General features: G+C 50.5%; 1 protein-coding gene across 3 annotated transcripts; it reads right to left on the bottom strand.

The window, feature by feature from the left end:
* Positions 1-4856: 4856 nt before the first annotated feature.
* LOC128097113 (chloride channel protein ClC-Kb) lies at positions 4857-18567 on the bottom strand. Of its 3 annotated transcripts, XM_052717319.1 has the most exons (19): positions 18468-18567; positions 17702-17830; positions 17140-17268; positions 15329-15468; positions 14927-15004; positions 14775-14853; positions 14560-14685; positions 14173-14257; positions 14002-14103; positions 13403-13487; positions 12974-13147; positions 11790-11859; positions 11516-11626; positions 10965-11178; positions 9457-9590; positions 5717-5805; positions 5491-5574; positions 5194-5280; positions 4857-4904 (listed from the first exon to the last, which is right to left on the bottom strand). In XM_052717319.1, the coding sequence occupies exons 1-19, from the start codon at positions 18565-18567 to the stop codon at positions 4857-4859; spliced, it is 2064 nt and encodes a 687-aa protein (XP_052573279.1). The 3 variants fall into 3 exon arrangements, with proteins under 3 accessions (XP_052573279.1, XP_052573280.1, XP_052573281.1); XM_052717320.1 differs by lacking the exon at positions 17140-17268; XM_052717321.1 differs by lacking the exon at positions 17140-17268 and having other exon boundaries at positions 15329-15451; positions 17721-17830.
* Between the last annotated feature and the right edge of the window lie 1911 nt (positions 18568-20478).

Genomic DNA, 20478 nt, shown 5'->3' with positions numbered 1-20478 from the left:
AGTTCTAGGACAGCCCCGACTACACAGAGGAATCCTGTCTCAAAACAACAAAAACAAAAGTAAAACCAAGCGAACAGAATTACTTTATTTTTATCTGTGTGTATGTGTGTGTGAGTATGTACACTTGTGAGTGCAAGTTCACCCGGAGGCCAAAAGATGTCATCAGATCCCTTAGAGCTGGAGGTCCAGGCAGTGGGACACCTGATGTGGACAGTGGCAGCCAAACTCAGATCCCCTTCCGGAACAGTCAGGGCTCTTGACCCCTGAGCCTTCTCTCAGTCCCTGAGCATCCTTTTCTGTTCTATAAAGAATGTCAGGGCTGGAGAAATGGCTCTGCAGTTAAGAGCACTGACTGCTCTTCCAGAAGACCCAGGTTCAGTTCCCAGCACCCACATGGCAGCTCACAAGTGTCTGTAACTCCAGTTCCAGGGGACCTGACACCCTCACACAGACACACACGCAGTCAAAACACCAATGCACATAAAAATTTAATTAATTAATTCAAATGTTATTGGTATTTTGTTAGATAATCAAATTGAATTTGTATAACTTTGGTAATATGGATATTTTGACAAATTAATTCTTCCATTCCACGGACATGGGAAATCTTTCCACTCTGGGGGTTTCTCTTCGACATCTTTCATTGATATTTTCTAACTTTCATCATAGAAATTGTTCAGTTCTCTGTATAGCCATGGCTGTCCTGGAACTTGTTCTGTAGAGTAGGCTAGCCTTGAACTCAGATCTACCTGTCCTGACTCTAGAGTTCTGGGGTTAAAGGCATGTGCCAACATGTCTGCTTCATTTATCATTATTATTTTGCTAGATTTTCTCTAATTATTATTTGTAGATCTGCGAATGTGATTGGTTTCCTTCTGAATACATTTAAGTGTTTAAAAAAACCTCCTTTGTTTTTCTTTTTTTGGTACAGGGCATTGAATCTAGGTTCTTTTTTTTTTTTTTTTAATGTGCAGTGTTCTGCTTGCACACCAGAAGAGGGCACCAGATCTCTTTACAGATGGTTGTGAGCCACCATGTGGTTGCTGGGAATTGAACTCAGGACCTCTGGAAGAGCAGCCAGTGCTCTTAGCCTCTGAGCCAACTCTCCAGTCCATGAATCTAGGATCTTGTTTGCTTTTTGTTTGTTTGTTTGTTTAGGTTTTTATTGGTTATTTTTGGTTTGGTTTGGTTTTTTTCGAGACAGAGTTTCTCTGTGTAGCCCTGGCTGTCCTGGAACTCACTCTGTAGACTTCGAACTCAGAGATCTGCCTGCCTCTGCCTCCACTGCCTGACTGAATCCAGGTTCTTACACATGTTAGACAAGCATTCTACACTGAGTTGATACTGCAGCCTTCTTTTACTTTTCATGTATCATATGTGTGCATGTACGTGTGTCAATGTGCATGTGTGTGTCAGCGTGCATGTATGTGTCAATGTGTATGTGTGTGTTGGTATGCATGCATGTGTATCAATGTGCATGCAGCATGTTCGGGAAGAGGTTGGCGTCGGGTATCTTCCTCTTAATTTATTTTTATTTTATGTGCATTGGCATTTTGCCTGCATGTATGTCTGTGTGAGGGTGTCAGATCTTGGCGTTACAGGCAGCTGTGAGTTGGAAGAGTATTGGGGGACTATGGGGGTCCAGCCCCTTGATAGTCCCCTCCCAGGTTCCGAGAAGAATCTATAACCAGCTGATAATTAATCTTGATATAAAGAAATGAATCTATGTATATGAAACTCCTTAGTCCATATACTTTATTATTCTGTGTCAGATTCTGCTCTCATATTTAGCTCATTTCTAGCCTGATTTCTCTCTACACTTGTCCGTGGTCCCCTCTAGGTTCTATCTTAATTCCTTCATCTAGTTCTGCCCCTTCTAGGTTCTCCATCTTCTTCTTTCCCCTATCAGCTCCTCTCCCATCTCCTTCTCTCCCCTCATCTCTTTCTTCCTCATCTTGTTCTTCCCCATCTGGCTCTTCCTCATCTTCCATTTCGTTCCTCTAGTCCTCTCTTCTAGCCCTTCAATCTAGTTCTTCCCCATCTCAGTTTGTTCCTCTCAAGTTCTTACCCATCTAGTTCTTCCATTCTCTTTTCTCTTCTCTGTCCTCTATGTACCCTGGAAGTCCTGGTATATATACACTTACAAGCAGTATTCCCTAAGCAGTGCAAAGCCAGGCTTCCAGGGTCAAATGGAGGGGTGATAAGAATCACATTGAGGCCGGGCGGTGGTGGCACACGCCTTTAATCCCAGCACTCGGGAGGCAGAGCCAGGTGGATCTCTGTGAGTTCGAGGCCAGCCTGGGCTACCAAGCAAGTCCCAGGAAAGGCGCAAAGCTACACAGAGAAACCCTGTCTCAAAAAACGAAAAAAAAAATCACATTGAGAGGCAATAACCGTTAATTATCATTTGCAACCCCAAAGGGAAGTGACCAATGGGGAAATGAATTAACTAAAGGCTAAATTCAGGTAATATCTAAGAAGAGGGATCTTATGTGCTCAACTATAGTCTTAAACGTGATTAGTAGAAAATGTTAAGAATCTATAAGTTGCTAGGTCAATGGGAGACAATAAAACTGTCTTCTTTTTTCCTGTGGCTCCTATCTGTCCAAGCTAACTGCTGTTTTTCTGCAGGGTGGGGGAAAGTGTGCTCAGTTGCCAGGCAACCTGTGTACAGCTAGATGCCTCTGGTGATAGTTAAAGGGAGATCTGGAACTAGAGGTAAGGTTTGGGAAAGGAGGAAGTAAAGCTTAATTGGCACATCCGCCAGGCCTTCTCAAACAGGTAGCCTGAATGCTTAAGTCTGTTCTTAGAGAGTACAGAGGTATCTCTGATAAGGTACTTTCCTCCATCTGGGGATGGACCTGGCCGGATGCTGCCAATGATGATAATTACAGGGAGGCTTGAACTGGGAGTACCGGCTGAGCATAGCTGTCAGTGCAGGAGGTTATCTAAATATTCCTAGAAGTGGTTAGGTAAGGAGTTAGCAGTCTATAAAGTTAGTAAGGCTGTAAGAAAGGAGGGTCCAAGCTAAATTGTGTAAAGCTATTACTTAACGTCCACCTGACCTAGGCGGTGTCTCCTTGTGGAATTTGTCTTAAATCAGGAGACTAGCATGTGGACTTGAAAGTCCATGAAAGTGGCCAAGGGAGATATCTGATTCCAGAGAAAGCCTTTCCTGAGGCTGTTCTCCAAATACCTGGAATGTGTATGTCCAGAGAGTGATCAGTCCACACTGTTAGCCCTTCTTAGGGAAAAGTCAATTGGGAAAACTATGAAGGCACACATGACTTTCATAACAGAATACAGCTGGTATATAACAAGCCAAGTAACACCAAAAACTCCTTGGAATTTGCCTTCCTCTGGAGGAATTCCCTGATTCCTCTAGGTAGTGACTTTGCCATAACCAGCTGAGTTCTTATGATATATTCCTGCGGCCCTCAGCAGAAGAGCAGTCAGTGCTCTTAGCCACTGAGCCATCTTTCCAGCCCTGTTTGTGTTTTTGAGACAAGGACTCACTGTGTAGCCCTGGCTTACCTGGAACTCACTATGTAGACCAGGATGCCTCAGTTTCCCAGGTGCTGAGAGTAAAGACATGAGCCACACCGCTGCCTTTCCTTCCTCCCTCCCTCCCTCCCTCCCTCCCTCCCTCCCGTCCTTCCTTCCCTCTTTCCTTTCTTTTCTGTACTCTTTTCTTTACCCCCCTTTAGAACTGTTGAGTCACAGACTGGGGGTGGAGGTGGGAACTAGGTCATGAAGGAAATGACAGGTGTGGCTTTTCTGAGGACAAAATCCCCATGGACAGGAATGTCCCCTGGGAATAGACATGGTGGAGGGGGTGAAAGTAGGTATGGAATCTAAGTGAAGTGGGGTTATAAAACTTGGGGAGCACAAAGGGTATGGTATGGGTATGGCAGGCAAGGTATCCATTGGTCATGGACTCTGTGTGGCATTTGGGGTGCAGGGCACTCAGTACTCAGGGTTGTGAATAGATATATGGATTAGGGTACAGACCACGGGGTGGTTTGAGGTTTTGGGGTACCCTGCACTTATGTTGAGGCAGTCATTTGATTGAGTGGAAGGGCTGGAGTGCCCAGTGGTCAGTCTGGAGCTGTCCCTTGAAGAGGATGAGCTGTGTGAGGCTGGCTTTGCTGAGTTGAGGGGTGGGGGTGGAGAGGACACAGACCAAGTAGGTAGCGTGAAGCTTGGTCCTTAGGGGACACAGATCACCCTGTGACCGTTGTCTGGACAGACACAATAATTGCAGGGACAGAGCGCTCAAGGGCTCCTTGATCACCATGGTGTAGAAGGACCACTAAAGGAGGCCTGTTTGAGCCCAGAAGCCCTCCCTCTCACTCTGCACATCCTTAAGGGAGAAGAGGGGTGACCAGTAGCTCTAGACATCAGTTTTATTTTTCTCAGAAGCTCTTGGTTGGCAACAGACAACCCCAGAAGGCACAAGTGTCCCCCTTGGTGACGGCACACATTGACGTCTTCATTTACTCTCAGCTCCTTCAGGATGGGGAGAAGTGAACGTGGGGCTCTCTTCTTGGCTGAGTGGAGATGCCCTGTTGTGCCAAGAAACTGAGCTGTGCAGCAGCTGAGGGACTGGGTGCCAGGCTGCTGCCCTGAGGCTGTCATCCCTGTACCCCCCCTCACCCCCTACCCACCCTGCTGCCACCCCCTCCAGGGTGCAGACCCCAAGGCTGCCTCCCCCCTCCCGCTGCTGCTTCCACCCCACCCCCACTGCCACCCCCTCAGGCCCGCCTCCACTGTCATCCCCAGGCTGCACGCGCGCGCACGCACGCACACACACACACACACACACACACACACACACACACACTCTGACCTCTGACTCACTTGGGGGTGGGTGGATTGGTCAGGGTTGAAATTGCTTTCTTCAACTAACAGAGGAATAAAAGGTAGGGAGGAGGAATGGTTAGAGGAGGTGAAGACCTGTCCCCTCAGGGGCTTAGGCTTAGTGGCTCCCCTTAAGGAAGATTTAGAGCAGGGTCCTGTCCCATGCATAGATAGAATCAATGAGCTCAGAGAGTGGCAGCCATTGTTTGGGGTCCCAGGCCCAGTGGCCACTCTCATCAGGAAAGTGGGTTACATCAGAGTCCTTAAACTTGGGCAGGAAGGAATTTGGTAATCCCACATCCTCAGCTTTGCCCGCCCTCAAGATCCTAGTACCTCCACCCAGGTCACAGAGCCCACAGCTCTGCCCCGTGACGTCACGAACAGCAACTGAAGGTTCAGCAGCTCAAAGAGGTTGTGTGTCTGCAGGGGGATTGAGAGGAAGGGCTGACATCCCTCTGCCCACAGACCCTTCTCTATGCCTGGGGAGCAGACTGCGATGTGCAATCTGACCACTAGGGGTAGCCAGAGTCCACGTGAGGTGCTGGGCGAAGCCTCAGACGGAAGGAACCTGATGGTCTACCATTAAGCAGCCTCCCCCATCAGGCCTCCACCCCCACTCTCTAGTTTTACCTCATGCAGGGAGGTCTCTGGGGACAGCTTCAGTGTCACTGGTTGTGTGGGGCAGCCACTAGCCAAGATATCCTGGAGACAGGGCTGGGAATAGGGGGCCTGGGCTCAGCCACCTTCTTCTAGATCCTCATCTCCGAACTCCTCTCTCTAACAGGTTAGCCATCTCCTCCTTTCGCAGCCTGGCTCACCAACCCCACCCTGTCCCCACACCTGGCAGGGGCCCCACCTGTTGGCCTGGAGCCCAGGAAGCTGGCTCAGTCTGAAGGGCTTGCACCAAGTCGGTCCTTTTTACAATGGCCACCAGCGTCTGAGACTCTAGGAAATGCAGAGGGAGGGATACATTATGGACATAGAAGTTGCATTTGCTGAGTACCTACTATGTGCCAAGAACTTGCAGGGTGCTCTCATGTCTGAGGAAACTTACATAAGCATGTGTGTGGTCTTTTAGAATGCTTATCACCCAATTTACGGAGTAGGAAACTGAGGCTTTGGTGGGTTAATTGTTGCCCTAAACCATTCAGCTTCCAAAGGAACATGGCAGCTGAGGGCAGCTAGGCAAGGCTGCCAGCAGGCCAGCAGATGTGCTGATACCCTCACCACCCATTTTAGGAGGGAGAAACTGAGGACATTAGCTTCTCAGCATTTGGGTGTCACAGCTGGGCTTTCTTCTCTGGTTTCTGTCCAGTTAAAAATCTGAGTCAGATCAGTGGAACACCGAGGCTCACTATAATCTGAGATCCTACTGAGTTCTGGGGCTAAGTCAGCCCGACTAGCCTGGACACACGGTGGAATTTCCTATTCCGTAAATTGGGTGATAAGCATTCTAAAAGACTACACACATGCTTATGTAAGTTTCCTCAGACATGAGAGCACCCTGCAAGTTCTTGGCACAGTTTATAGGTGGGAGAGAGTTGGTAGGTGTTCTTCACTGAGGCTCTGGCTTGATATTTTCTCTCCAGTAAATAGAAATCCTGGGACTAGACGTGGGCTGTAGCTCAGTAGCAGGGAGCTTGCTTAGCATTCACCCGGCCCTGGATTCAGTCCCTAGCACCGCAAACGCACTTGGCAACTAGATAACACAATAGAAATGCCCCTCCCTCATTTTATAAACTAGCTACTTCCTGGGTGGGCTGTGGGTATCCAGAGGTCTGTTTCATTGGGAGATCTATGACCCAAACCAATTCTAGGAGGTGAAGCCTCTTGGCAGGGCTATCCTTCTCCTCCTCCTCCTCCTCCTCCTCCTCCTCCTCCTCCTCCTCCTCCTCCTCTTATTTATGTATGTATGTATGAATACAGTGTTCTGCCTGCACATATGCCTGTGCGCCAGAAGAGGGCGCCAGATCTCATTACAGATGGTTGTGAGCCACCATGTGGTTGTTGGGAATTGAACTCAGGACCTCCGGAAGGGCAGTCAGTGCTGTTAACCTCTGAGCCACCTCTCCAGCCCAACTTTATTCCTCCTGATGAGGACATATAGATGGCAGTGGTTGTGCCTGTTGCTCACTGCTCAAGTGGCCTGTTGAAGGGCAAATGGCACCGACTCCAACAGTGCTACCCCTGCCAAGTGTGCACCCAGTCTCATTTGCAGAGAGGGGACATTTTTGGATGGATAGGTGCCCTAGTGAGGTTCAGGTAGCTCCTCCCCCACCTGGGTTATCTTCTCCACTTAGGTACTGTGCTTTGTGACCTAGAGAGGGTACTTGGGTTAGATCCCTCCCTAAGACTTAACACCATTCATCTGTCTTTAAAAGGATGAGCTTTGCTGGGCAGTGGTGGTGCACACCTTTAATTCCAGCACTCAGAAGGCAGACTCAGGCCGATCTCTGTGAGTTCGAGGCCAGCCTGGTCTACAGAGTGATATCCAGGACAGGCACCAAAACTACAAAGAGAAACCCTGAAACCCTGTCTCGGGGAAAAAAAAAAAAGGATGTGTCTTGTATAATATTAGAGGCACCAGCCTTAATATCATGCATCCCAGGGGCTCAGGAGAGAGAACTACTAACGGCGAGGACTATTTTCAGGAAATAGAATCTCAGCACACCGAGCTCTATAGTCCACTTGCTTTAATTCTTCTGGCATAACATCCTGTATACACAGCTTCAGTTCTGTTCTCGTGTCTAGCTCCTTTCTTGGCTGATTTCTCTCTATATTTATCTACTGCTTCCTCTAAGTTCTATCTTAATTCTCTCGTCTTAACTCTGCCTCATCTAGATCCTTTTCATCTTGTTCTTACCCAGCAAGTACTTCCCCATCTGACTCTTCCTCATCTTCTATCTCGTTCCTCTGGTACTCTCCTCTAGCCCTTCAATCTAATCCTTCCCCATCTCAGTTTGTTCCTCTCAAGTTCTTACCCATCTAGTTCTTCCATTCTCTTTTCTCTTCTCTGTCCCTCATACCCTGGAAGTCCTGGTATATAAAGCCAGGCTTCCAGGGTCAAACGGAGGGGTGATAAGAATCACATAGGGAGCCAATAACCATTAATTTTCATTTGCAACCCCAAAGGGAAGTGACCAATGGGGAAATGAATTAACTAAAGGCTAAATTCAGGTAATACCTAAAAAGAGGGAATCTTATGTGCTCAACTATAGTCTTAAACGTGATTAGTAGAAAATGTTAAGAATCTATAAGTTGCTAGGTCAATGGGAGACAATAAAACTGTCTTCTTTTTTCCTGTGGCTCCTATCTGTCCAAGCTATCTGCTGTTTTTCTGCAGGGTGGGGGAAAGTGTGCTCAGTTGCCAGGCAACCTGTGTACAGCTAGATGCATCTGGTGATAGTTAAAGGGAGATCTGGAACTAGAGGTAAGGTTTGGGAAAGGAGGAAGTAAAGCTTAATTGGCATATCTGCCAGGCCTTCTCAAATGGGTAGCCTGGATGGTTAAGTCTGTTCTTAGAAAGTACGGAGGTATCTCTGATAAGGTACTTTCCTCCATCTGGTGATGGACCTGGCCAGATGCTGCCAATGATGATAATTACAGGGAGGCTTGAACTGGGGTTCTGGCTGAGCATAGCTGTCAGCACAGAAAGTTATCTAAATATTCCTAGAAGTGGTTAGGTAAGGAGTTAGCAGTCTATAAAGTTAGTAAGACTGTAAGAAAGGAGGGCCCAAGCTGAATTGTGTAAAGCTATTACTTAACATCCACCTAACCTAGGCGGTGTCTCCTTGTGGAATTTACCTTAAATCAGGAGACTAGCATGTGGACTGTTATTACTGCTAGTCCTTGAAAGTGGCCAAGGGAGATATCTGATTCCAGAGAAAGCCTTTCCTGAGGCAGTTCTCCAAATACCTGGAATGTGTATGTCCAGAGAGTGATCAGTCCACACTGTTAGCCCTTCTTGGGAAAAGTCAATTGGGAAAACTATGAAGGCACACATGACTTTCATAACAGACTACAGCCGATATATAACAAGCCAAGTAACACCAAAAACTCCTTGGGATTTGGCTTCCTCTGGAGGAATTCCCTGATTCCTCCAGGTAGTGACTTTGCCATAACCAGCTGAGTTCTTATAATATATTCCTGCGGCCCGCAGCAGATGTGCTCATCTTGGTAACTGGAATCGGAATCGGGTGGTGGTGGTGGGGCACTTAGGGAATGTAGGGAGGAAGCTTCTGGAAGACCCTAGCAGTAGTGCTGTTGTCAATATTAGCACACAAGGCTTGGTTCCCAGAATCCAAAGAACTAGTCCCAGGCTGCCTTACAAGCACCCCTTATCTTTAGTTTAAATACATCACCCCTCCTTTCTCCAGGAGAAGTGGTTTTTAGGTCTATTTTCTCCACGAAGAAATGAAACTCAGAGAAATTAAGGGACTAGCTCCAGGTCACACAGCCATCCAATTTCAGAGCCTGGGTTAAGGAGCAGATCTGACGCCATGCTTACCCTTGTTGCCCTGGGGCCTTAGAGGAAAGTGGAGGGAAACCCAACACCTCCTGCCAGGCAGCCACATGCTTCTCATAGCTGCTACATACCTGTAGTCTCCACCAGGGGGTACTGGGGCACATCTGTGGAGATCACAACCTTGACCACCTCCTCCAGGGGCATGTCTTTGGCCAGTGTGGTGAGGGTACAGTTCATGAAGTGATTCACAGTCACCAGGTGGGAGCTGTGAGCAGAGGCAGGCACCTGTCAGGCCCTGGAATGGGTAGATACTGGCCCCTAGGACAAGGCAGGGTTATCCCAAGGCACCTTGCTGGGAGAAGACCCATGTTTCTCAAGGATGGGTTTGGAGGAACCCATAGGTTCTAGATCATGGTTCTCAACTGTCCTAATGCTACCACCCTCTAATACAGTTCCTAGGGGTGTGGTGAACCCCAACCATAAAACTGTTTTTGTTGCTACTTCATAACTCTAATTTTGCTACTGTTATGAATTGTAAGTCTCCCTGTTTCCCCCATGGTCTTAGGTGACCCCTGTAAAAGGGTCATTTGACCCAAAGGGGTTGTGACCCACAGGTTGAGAACCACTGCTCTGGAAACTATGAGAACCACACATATCTTTGTGTTTTGTTTTGTTTTGTTTTCGAAACAGGGTTCCTCTGTGTAACAGCTCTGGCTGCCTTGGGACTCTCTTTGTAGACCAGGCTGGCCTCAAATTCACAGAGATCCACCTGCCTCTGCCTCCCGAGTGCTGGGATTAAAGGCGTGGGCCACCACTGCCTGCTGTGGGATGGTCTGTATGTCAAGTGTGTTGCTGATTGGTCAATAAATAAATCACTGATTGGCCAGTGGCCAGGCAGGAAGTATAGGCGGGACAAGGAGGAGAATAAAGCTGAAAAGTGGAAGGCTGAGTCAGAGAGACACTGCCAGCCGCCATGATGACAAGCCGCATGTGAAGATGCCGGTAAGCCACGAGCCATGTGGCAAGATATATAGAAATGGATTAATTTAAGATATAAGAACAGTTAGCAAGAAGCCTGCACGGCCATACAGTTTGTAAGCAATATAAGTCTCTGTGTTTACTTGGTTGGATCTGAGCGGCTGTGGGACTGGCGGGTGAGAGAGATTTGTCCTGACTGTGGGCCAGTCAGGAAAACTCTAGTTACAACTGCCCAGCTAGAACCACATGTATTTTAAAGGCTGGGAAACTGAGACTTGTTTAGAGCTGGACCTTGGATTCAGTGACTCTTGAAGTCTTTGAGATATGCCACTTAGAGGACCTAAGACACTAGGGTACAATCTGGTCAAGGGAGGACCTTGGAGCCCATTTGCATGCCAATCACCCAGAAAGGCCATCAGAGCAGGGGAAGGAAAGAGAAGGGCCTTTCCCATCTGGTGCTCATACCCTATCAGCCCTGCCTGCTAGAGACCCAGGTCCTCACCCAGCACATGGGGCTCTGGGGATGTCGAGGACCAGAGGGCAGTTATATACCAGCCCTACACCCCTATAGTTCAAAGTCATCTGTGCTGGTGTTTTCCAGGGGTCCCTCCACCCCCAGACCACCCTGTATCATCACTTCATCAGCCAGCCTGAGGCTCACCCAATCTTGCGGCCACGAATCCACGGCAGGTATGGCAGTTTCTTGACAATGATGGTGCCATCGTAAAAAGAGGGCTGGTAGCTCTGAGTGATGGCATTGGCCACCAGCACTGCCATCAGCACAGGCAGAGCATGAACAATCTGGCCAGTCAGCTCAAAGGCCAACAGCGCCGTGGAGATGGTGTGGGTCACCGCCCCTGAGAAGGCAGCCGCACCTGCAGGATAGAACCACGGTGGGTGACTCAGGCCAGGAGCCAGGCTCACCCAGAGGGCAAGGTGGGCACAGCGTGACCGTGGTCAGGCTCAGCAGTGCGTAAAGAGCACGTACTGGCATCTGTTGGGAGTACCTGGTCACGGCAGGATACTGGGAAAGGGATTCAGAGCAGCTGGAGGAAGGGAAAAAAAAAGAGAAAGCTGGAAGGCTTGGGGGATGGGACGGCTCAGCGAGTGGGCAGGAGGAGCGTGGACACACTGGATGGTTCAGCGACACGCTTCTCCTGTGGCAGTCCAACCCATGAAGTCTGCCCACCTGCTGGTCCCAAGTCCACTCACCTGCCAGAGCATAGGCCCCAGGCATGATGGGATTGACCTCACCTCCAGCCACGATGCCCTCTGGGAAGGCAACAGACAGGGCCTCTCCCAAGAGGCGCCCGATAGCAGCTCCTGCCACAGACTCAGGGTGAAGGAAACAACCACGCTGACCTGACCCCCCGAGGCTCTCAAACCCTGTGTCATCCCCAGTACCACCTTGGGAGGGAGATGGTATGGGGAAGCCATGGCCCTAATGCCCCTGATCCCTCTCAGACCTTTGGAACTCCAATCTTACCATAGATAAATATGGGCAAGAAGTACCCAGCGGGGATGGGGATGGTGGTCGCCAGAATCAGCATCCAGAACTGCAGGGAGGTTGTACCCACATGGCAGGAGTTAGAAGCAAATAGTAGGGCATGGACAAGGGAGGGATGGGAGGTTCCTAGAGAAAAGGTGCCCAGGATCTGGCACTGGAGATGACACCAACCAGGGGAAGGAACCAAGCCTCAGTAAAGCACCCACTGTGTGCAAACCACATGCCAGGTTTGTTCCTCTCTTCTCTCTCAGGCTGTCCTTTATGAAAGGGCAGCTATTCCATCTCAAAGAATAATGGGGATCAGGGTCTGTGTGTCGGACTCTTGCCACTGAGCCTGATCACTTCAGTCTGGTTCCTGGAATCCACATGGTTGCTGTGGAATAATCCTTCTGTACACTGTGTATATTATGCTGTGATTGGTTTAATAAAGAAACTGACGGGTCAATAGCTGGACAGGACAAGGTTAGGTGGGAAAACCAGACTAAAGACACTGGGAAGAAGGATGGAGTCAGAGGAGTCCAGCCAGACACAGAGAGGAAACAGGAGTGTCGAGATGAGAGGTAACACCACGTGGCAGAATGTAGATGAATAGAAATGGGTTAATTTAAGTTGTAAGAGCTAGTTAATAAGCCTGAGCTATCGGCCAAGCCTTTATAATTAATATTAAGTCTCCATGTTGGTTATTTGGGAACTGGTGGGCAGGAAAAAAAAGTCCATCTACACATGGTGGGAGGAAAAAACTGACTTCTATAAGTTGTCCTCTGTTCTCTGCATTACAGTATGGCATGCTGGCACATACTCGAATGCACACACTCATGCACATGCACACACATGCATTCTTGTAAAGAATAAGAGAACTAGTTGCCGTGGGTCATGGCTGTTACCCAGTACCTGGGAGGCTGAGGAAGGAGGAACATAAGTTACAAGCCTGGGCTACACAGTGAGACTGCACCCCTCAAATGGAGGAGGAGACTGCACCCCTCAAATGAAGGAAGAGGAGGAAGAGAAGAGGGGAGGAATTGCGGCTGGGAGGGTTTCTGAGGCACACAGTGGGTCAGGGGCACATCAGGGAACTGGTAGGAGGCAGGGCTCTAGGCTTCAGCTCAGGAAGCAGCCCCTCTCACCCAGGACTTGCCATGGCTCTGCCCATACAAGGGGCCCACCTTCATGACCAGGAAGAAGACTAGTGTCCCAAAGACAGTGAACTGTGGGTGGCACCATTCCAGCCACAGGTTCTGGGGATCTGGCTCTGCTGGCCAGGCTGGGGACGAGTTTTTGGTCATCAACGCCCACGAGTTGTTGTCAAACAGTGTCTCCAAATGCTCTTCCATGGACAGCTGGGACAGAGACAGTGGCAGGTTAGCATGTCCCCGTCTGTCCTGCTGCCTGCCCATCTGAGCCTCAACTACTCTGCCCCTTCCCAGCTAGGGACCCTGAGGACGGCTCTGCCATTGCTGAGCTACACCTCATCCTCTGAAAAGTGACCTGTAGGGATCTTCCTTAGTGGGGTTTGAGGGGACTGGGTGAAAAATACAGTTGGAAGGGATGACAAATGGGGCTCACCACCCACCACCAAGCTTAGCACCCCTTACCCGGGAAGCCATGAAGCGGCCCACACCAGGCGGATAGGTGATGGAGGCCAGGATCAGGGCGGCCAGAGCTGAGTACAAGGGCTTGCTGTGGGGGGGACAAGAGTTTCATTTTGTCTCCTCTCCTGCCTCACAGCCTTGGGGTTCACACTGAAGAAAGGACTAGAGGAGAAAGCATAGAAACTTCCAGATGTCCCCCGCTCCAAGAAGAAAGAGATGGACTGAGACCAGGAGACCTGGCGTGAGATGGGGAGAGGCTGGAGGAGAGTTTGGGACAGAAAGGGACTGGGATACAGGAGTAGCAAGCCAGGATGAGGATTGGCCTTCCTGGCCAGGGGCATAAGGAATGCTAAAGGCAGGTATGCATGCTTGAGGTTGAGAGAGGAGAGACAGGGATCAGCGAGGGGGTTGTGAACTCAGGGATCAGAGAGACTCAGTGAGGGGCTTCGTTTTCATGTAAGTGGGGCAATGGCTGTAGGACTTGACAGGGGGCCACAAGTGAGGTGTGAGCGAGGAGGAGCCTTGGAAAGAAGGGTTCAGTGAAAGGGGTGGGTCTTTATGGGAGGTTGGAAGTGGGCCACTCCCTGAGGGGCCCAGCCTACCTGGTGGCTAGCAGTTTGGAGGTGAACCCATTGGCCTTGAGGAAGAATAAGAAAGTTCGCTGGCAGAAGATGTACCCGCAGCTCAGAATGCCACAGATGGCCCTGGAAGTGGAGGTGAGGGTGAACTACCTTAGCCTGAGTATGGCTTTCAGGGTTTGGGACCCCACTCACCCCAGGACCACAAAAAAGAAGATCTCTGGTAAATCAAAAGGTATGTCCACCGGAAAGCTGGTCTTGTAGATGGAGGTGATGGTCTCTGGAGAAGGAAGAACATGGGGTTCAGATGCCAGTCGTCCCCACCCAAAGTCTCAGAATAACTCACACAAGGGTGGACATGGCATTAACCCCCGAATTTCCCTGCAATTCTAGGCACCTGGCTAGTCTCCCAGCTGGACTCAACTCTTCCTGCCCTTAGGACTCTCCACCCGCATCACCCATGCTTAACATAGGTCAGACCCTGTGTTCTCTTCCAAGGACAGGGGAGAGGAAGGAGGAGTAGAGGGAGGACGAGGGAGCAGAAGCAGAAGGGTGGAGAGGAGGTCCCTATACGGGGCTCACCCTGCTCACTGTTGAAGACCGCCAGGAGGCGGAACATGAAGGCCCCGCAGGTGGCAGCGAAGAAGCCCCGCCAGTAATCCCAGACGGAGAAGTGAGAGGACATGACCTCAATGCTGAACAGGACACCTAGGGGACACACAGCTCAGAAGGACCCCTATCCCCTGGCTGCAGGACACAGACTGTGTGTGGGGGTTCGGGGGTGCGGGAGCTCTCACCGCTAAAGGGGGCTGCGAAGACTGTGGCCACGCCCACTGCTGCTCCTGCGGCCAGCATTTCCATTTCCTTGGTCTTATTCTGGGAGGAAGAGTATCCTGGGCTCTGCTCTCCACACCCCTTCCCCAAGGAGGCCCAACCCTGTGCTTCTCACCTCAGATTCCCTGATGACTTTGGTGCGGAGGCGGCCCAGGTAAGCAGCGATCATCACACTCAGATGCACGAAGGGGCCCTGCAGGGGGAGACAGTGCGGTCCTGTTGCTGGGGAAGCTGGACTCTACCTCCCCACCCTTCCTATTCCCCCTCTCCCTTTTTTTCCTCCTCCACCACCTCCTTCTCTTTCTTCTTCCTTCTTAGGGCTTAGAAAAGAGAGCACAAGATTGCCCAGCAATGGACTACCACCACATCCTTGTCTTTTTTTTTTTTTTTTTTTACATTTGGGGGCCTGGATGTGATCCCCCAAAACTGGGCTCCCCAAAGCTAGGCTGGCTGTAGCGTGGAATATGGACGTCAGGGCAGGGCGATAGGGTGGCAGATGGGCCCTCCATGTCTGTACCAGTTTTCCCAGGAAGGAGGTACTGCCTGTTGCCAAGGTGCAGGAGAGGCCTGTCACCTTGGCCCCAAAGTTCTTGATGTCTAGGTAATCCTCCAAGATCACACCAGATAAGATGGTCTTCACCTCTGGGATTCCAGACCCTGGTTCAGATAGGTAGAGGACAGAGGGAGAAAGGGTCTGCATTAACTCTTTTAGCACCCAGTGAACACAGCACTCTTGGGGTACTTTCCTATGGAGCCTCTCTTGTGGAGCTTTTTCTTCTGAACTGAAACATTCCTTCCTAGAGCAGGGAGGGAGGCTGGTTAAGATTCAAGAAATAAGCTGGCTATGGTGGCTCATGCCTTTAATCCAGCAGTCAAGAAGCAGAGGCAGACAGATCACCATGAGTTCAAGGTCAGCCTGGTATATGTATCACGTTGCAGGCCATCTAGAAGTATATAATAAGAACCTGACTTTAATTTTTTTTCTTTTTTAAGAAATAAACTCACGCCGGGCAGTGGTGGCGCACGCCTTTAATCCCAGCACTCGGGAGGCAGAGCCAGGCGGATCTCTGTGAGTTCGAGGCCAGCCTGGGCTACCAAGTGAGTCCCAGGAAAGGCGCAAAGCTACACAGAGAAACCCTGTCTCGAAAAACCAAAAAAAAAAAAAAAAAGAAATAAACTCACAGGGCTAGAGAGATGGCTCTGAGGTTAAGAGCACCGACTGTTCTTCCAGAGGACCCGGGTTCAATTCCCAGCACCCATATGGCAGCTCACAACTGTCTGTGACTCCAGTTCCAGGAGACCTGAGACCCTCACACAGACATACATGCAGGCAAAACACTAATGTTCATAAAATAAAAATAAAGCTGGGCGGTGGTGGTGCACACCTTTAATCCCAGCACTCGGGAGGCAGAGGCAGGCAGATCTCTGTGAATTCTAGGCCAGCCTAGTCTACAGAGTGAGATCCAGGACAGGCACCAAAGCTACACAGAGAAACCTTGTCTTGACAAAAACCAATAAATAAACAAACAAACGAATAAATAAATAATTTTTTTAAAAAAGAAACTCACAAGGCACAGGAAACTCCTGAAATTTACAGGATTCAAAAAGCTCCTCCCCCAAGGTTGTATCAGCAGTAACAAATACAGGGGAGAGGCAATGTTCTGATAGTTGGTAGAACTGCCTACAATTCTCACTTTTCATTAGTTGCCACCCATGCTGGGGTGGGATTTCTAGAGATGAGAGGCCTTTGAATCCTCTAAGCTCCTGTAGCTCACCCCTCACCCATATTCTGTAAGCCCAATAAACTCATGGCTTCCTTAATGTGAAGTTATTGCTTTGGTCTGTTGTTGGTTCTCTATATGGGATAAGCACACGTTTGTGTCTTCTCAGAAAAAGTCATAAAACAACCTCATACTCCCTATGAGTATGATTCATAACAGTTGCCAGAAGAAGAAACTGGGGGTCAGATGTACCTTCAAGGTCCCCCTCACCCCTCATCCCCCACAGAGACTGTAGCTGGAGGCAGCTCCAGAGACTTAGGGGATCTGGTCATTGGCTATAGTCCTAAATGGGAACCAATCCTCCTTTCTGGCCCAGAGGAGGCCAGGGAAGTCAGACAGAACTGGTGATGTTCTGGGCCCTCTGTTGTCCTCTGTGGGACCTTGGATAAATGGCCTGGCTCTTCCAAGCCTGCTTCCTCAGCATTAACATGGGGTCACTGTTCCCTGTCCTCCCTCCTCAGAAGCCTTACAGGATGTGAAAACATTTGGACCCATGGGGACTGCAGGACAGTGCAGGCTGGCCAGAGACCAGGTGACCATGACTCACCTCCAGAGGATGGCGTGATGCTCTGTGAGAAGCCGGAGGAGAAGGACAGGAGGGTCACAGGGTACACAGTCCAGGAGAGATACCGGAGCAGGTGGCCGTCCCCAATCTCTCTATATAGCCACTTGTGCGCTGGGGATGCCCAGTTGTCAGGGAGCCACCCAGAGCCTCTCCAGCCCTGGGGACAGACACTACAGTGCCCACTTACAGACCAGGGAAGGGCCCAAGAAGGCCACCCAATGAGAAGCAGGGGAGAAAACTCTGCCTGGGGTCAAGGGCCATTGAGCGGATAGCAAGGTGGGAGAGAAGGAACAGGGGTGGCCAAGCTCAGATGAGGGAGGCTCCACCCTCTCTGTGTAGATGAGATGACAGAGGCCCAGCAGGGTACAGAGCCTGCCCAGCGACACACAGCAAGTCAAGAGCCAAATAAAGTTCAATTCCAGGCCTGGCCACTCACAGCCCTGCCCCACTCCGATGCCCCTGGCTGTCCAGCTGGCATCCCAAACCTAATGCAGGATTCCTATTGCCCCGAGGGGGTGTGCATGCCATGCCAGGGAGGCCTCACCTCTGACCACACTCCTGACAGCGAAGTTCATGGCGTAGCTGATGAGAGCCATGAGCACCCCGAGGGCCATCAGGAAGTACCAGTCCTCACCCACGCGGAACAGGTGCTTTTTCAGCCACTCCAGGCCCCCTGGGCAGGACACTGGGGTCACAGCTCCTTCCCTGGGGGCTGCTCAGGCTCTGGGCAGGGAGGGCCAGGCAAAACAGGGTAGGAACCCTGGGGCCAAAGTCCAAATGACGAAGAGGGACTCTGCCTCACAAGAGGATCAAGCATGATTTGTGGCAAGTGTGTGTGGTGGTACTGTGAGCACCATGCCTGGACCCCTACAGAAGACCTTTGACCTTCCCCTCCAGCTCCTCCCACACTGGGAACTGGAGGAGTGGTTAAAGGGGGCGTGGGGATGGGAAAAGCCTGACATTGCAGCTCTGGTCAGTATTTGTGTAGGGTCTACATCCTAGAGAGCACTGTGAGGAGGGGTGTCCAGCTACATCCCTAGTCACCAGCTTCCGGCCCCACCTCGAAGCTCTCTGCCCTCTCTGGCTGTGGCTACTAGTGCCTGGGCCTGTACTCTGCCTCTTTCTGGGGTCCCTGCTCTCTCTGGCCTCTGGCTACAGAGATTCAAGGGGAGCATACAGACCCTTCCTTTTGCACCCAAGAGACTCTGCATGTGTCATCTGGAAGCAAACAGAAGCGGGGAGAATGATCTTGGGCCTAGGGTGGGTGCTGTTCTGTGCGGACTCTGAGATAAAGAGGACCCAGTTCTTACCCTGGATGCTTCTGCAGATGCGTGGACACGGACTCCACAGTTCTCGCAGAGTCACTGGCTTCCCTGAGGAGCCCTCTCGAAGCCCCACTAATTCCTCCATTGTTTTCTAACAACAAGTGGACAGTTGCTTGGTGAGCCGCTGTGCACCTGCGCCCCATTTCTAGCATAGTTCAATGTACTCTGCTTCTTAAACAAGAGGAAAAGCTGTGTGTATTGTGCATGCACATGTCCCACGTGACCCATAGGGATTTTGCGGGTGTCTTATCTGGAAGGTTCCATCTTATATGCAAGGTGGTCATTGTATAGTGTCTTTCCATGTTCAGAACCAATTCCCTGTTTTAACTCCCACTACTACCCCCGAGACACTCTAGGCTATTTCTACTACTCGGAGTGGTCATTTTGCCCAGGGGTAGCCTGTCCCTGTGGGGTCCCAACGGGCAGCTGCGATGTCCTAGAGCCAGAAGACCCCCCAAGTCCTGAAGGAGATCCTTGAGGACAAACACCTCAAGGTCCCACACCCCCTCCACGTTTGCACTGACCCTGGCAGATGCTGTCCAAGTCCGTGCCCCACTCAGCACCCAGCTGTCCCTCACCTGCCGGTGCGTCCTGCTGAAGGCTGGACGGGCCCTCGGACTCAGCCTCTTTGTTTGTAGCACTGGTGCACCTGGACAGGTGTGCCCTCCACCAATCAGCACCCTCCCCTCCCCTCCCCTCCCGGGGTTAAGGAAGCCATTATGAATGTCCTTGAGAAACTGGTCAGAACTCACCAGACTGACTGACCAGGAAGCGTCTGAGGAGTTGGGAGGGGCGGACTGTCTCAGCTAGAGAGCTAGGCAGAAGGAGCATGCTCTAATGCTGTAGGACCCTGGGGCCTCCTGGGGCCTGAGCCTGGGAACAGAGCCGCTGAACATGCAGGATAGTGAGGGTCCTCTACCAGAGCTGAGCCTCAGGGTCTGGACTCTCAGCTGGACACGGAAAAGGGTTTCAAAGTAGCAGAGGAGGGGGAGAGGAGAGGGGTGCAGCTGAAGACACATGGGAACAGAGCAATGGGGTCACCATGGCTGGCCCCACAATGCTCAGAACTGTCCCAAATGACTGAGTTCTCCTCAAATCCAGGGAGACGGCCCATAACAGCATGACAGAACTGTAAGGTTTCTTGTCCGAGATCGCAGAGGCCAGCTGGGGTGGTGGCACGTACCCACTACCACCACCTCGAAGACCCCAGAGGCTGAGGGTCAGAAGCAGGACTCCCACCATGGTTTGCCTACCCCTAAGCATGCACACTGTTCTGTGGGCTCGCTTTGACAGCCCCATCTTATTCAGGGGAGGAGAGGAAGGCCAGAGTGGTGAACTGGGAGGGTTGGAGACCACAGACAAGTAAATGAACAAGCTTTTCATCTAGTTCCTGAATCTCAGAAAACTGCCCCTCAATGCCCAGCTCCCTTGGAGCTGTGGCTCTGGCTGGGCCACGTTTTCTCATGAGAAAATGTCATGAGGAGATGGCGTGTGTGTGTGTGTGTGTGTGTGTGTGTGTGTGTGTGTGTGTGTGTGTGAATATGTGTGTGCATGTGCATATGTGTACACATGTATGTGTGTATGTGTGTGCATGCATCTGTGGGTGTGTGCACGTGTACACATGAGTGTGTGTGTGTGAATATGTGTGTGCATGTGCATATATGTACACATGTATGTGTATATGTGTGTGCATGCATCTGTGGGTGTGTGCACGTGTACATATGAGTGTGTGTGTGAATATGTGTGTGCATGTGCATATGTGTACACATGTATGTGTGTATGTGTGTGCATGCATCTGTGGGTGTGTGCACGTGTACATATGAGTGTGTGTGTGTATGTGTGTGTGTGTGTGTGTGTGTGTGTTGGAAGCACTGCTCTGCTGTTCAGTGCAGCCTCTACACCCTTGTGAACTGGAGTAATGACACCACTTTGCAGATGCTTGATGAAAGAGAAATACAGTCACTTACGGATGGCCACATAGCAGAGCCTGAGCTCG

Source organism: Peromyscus californicus, unplaced genomic scaffold, assembly GCF_007827085.1.
Source record: "Peromyscus californicus insignis strain IS unplaced genomic scaffold, ASM782708v3 Scaffold_5__1_contigs__length_169319896, whole genome shotgun sequence".
Classification (NCBI taxonomy): Eukaryota; Metazoa; Chordata; class Mammalia; order Rodentia; family Cricetidae; genus Peromyscus; species Peromyscus californicus.
Note: the sequence above shows the minus strand (reverse complement) of the source record. Positions and strands in the feature narration are given on the sequence as shown.

Excerpts from the sequence above, each read along its gene's own strand:
- LOC128097113 (XM_052717319.1), bottom strand. The coding sequence starts at position 18,567 with ATGGAGGAATTAGTGGGGCTTCGAGAGGGCTCCTCAGGGAAGCCAGTG. Across the intron at positions 14,854-14,926 it reads AAGTCATCAGGGAATCTGAG|AATAAGACCAAGGAAATGGA; the intron begins GTGAGAAGCACA and ends TCTTCCTCCCAG. Across the intron at positions 4,905-5,193 it reads GCTCTGTGACCTGGGTGGAG|TTGAAGAAAGCAATTTCAAC; the intron begins GTACTAGGATCT and ends TTCCTCTGTTAG.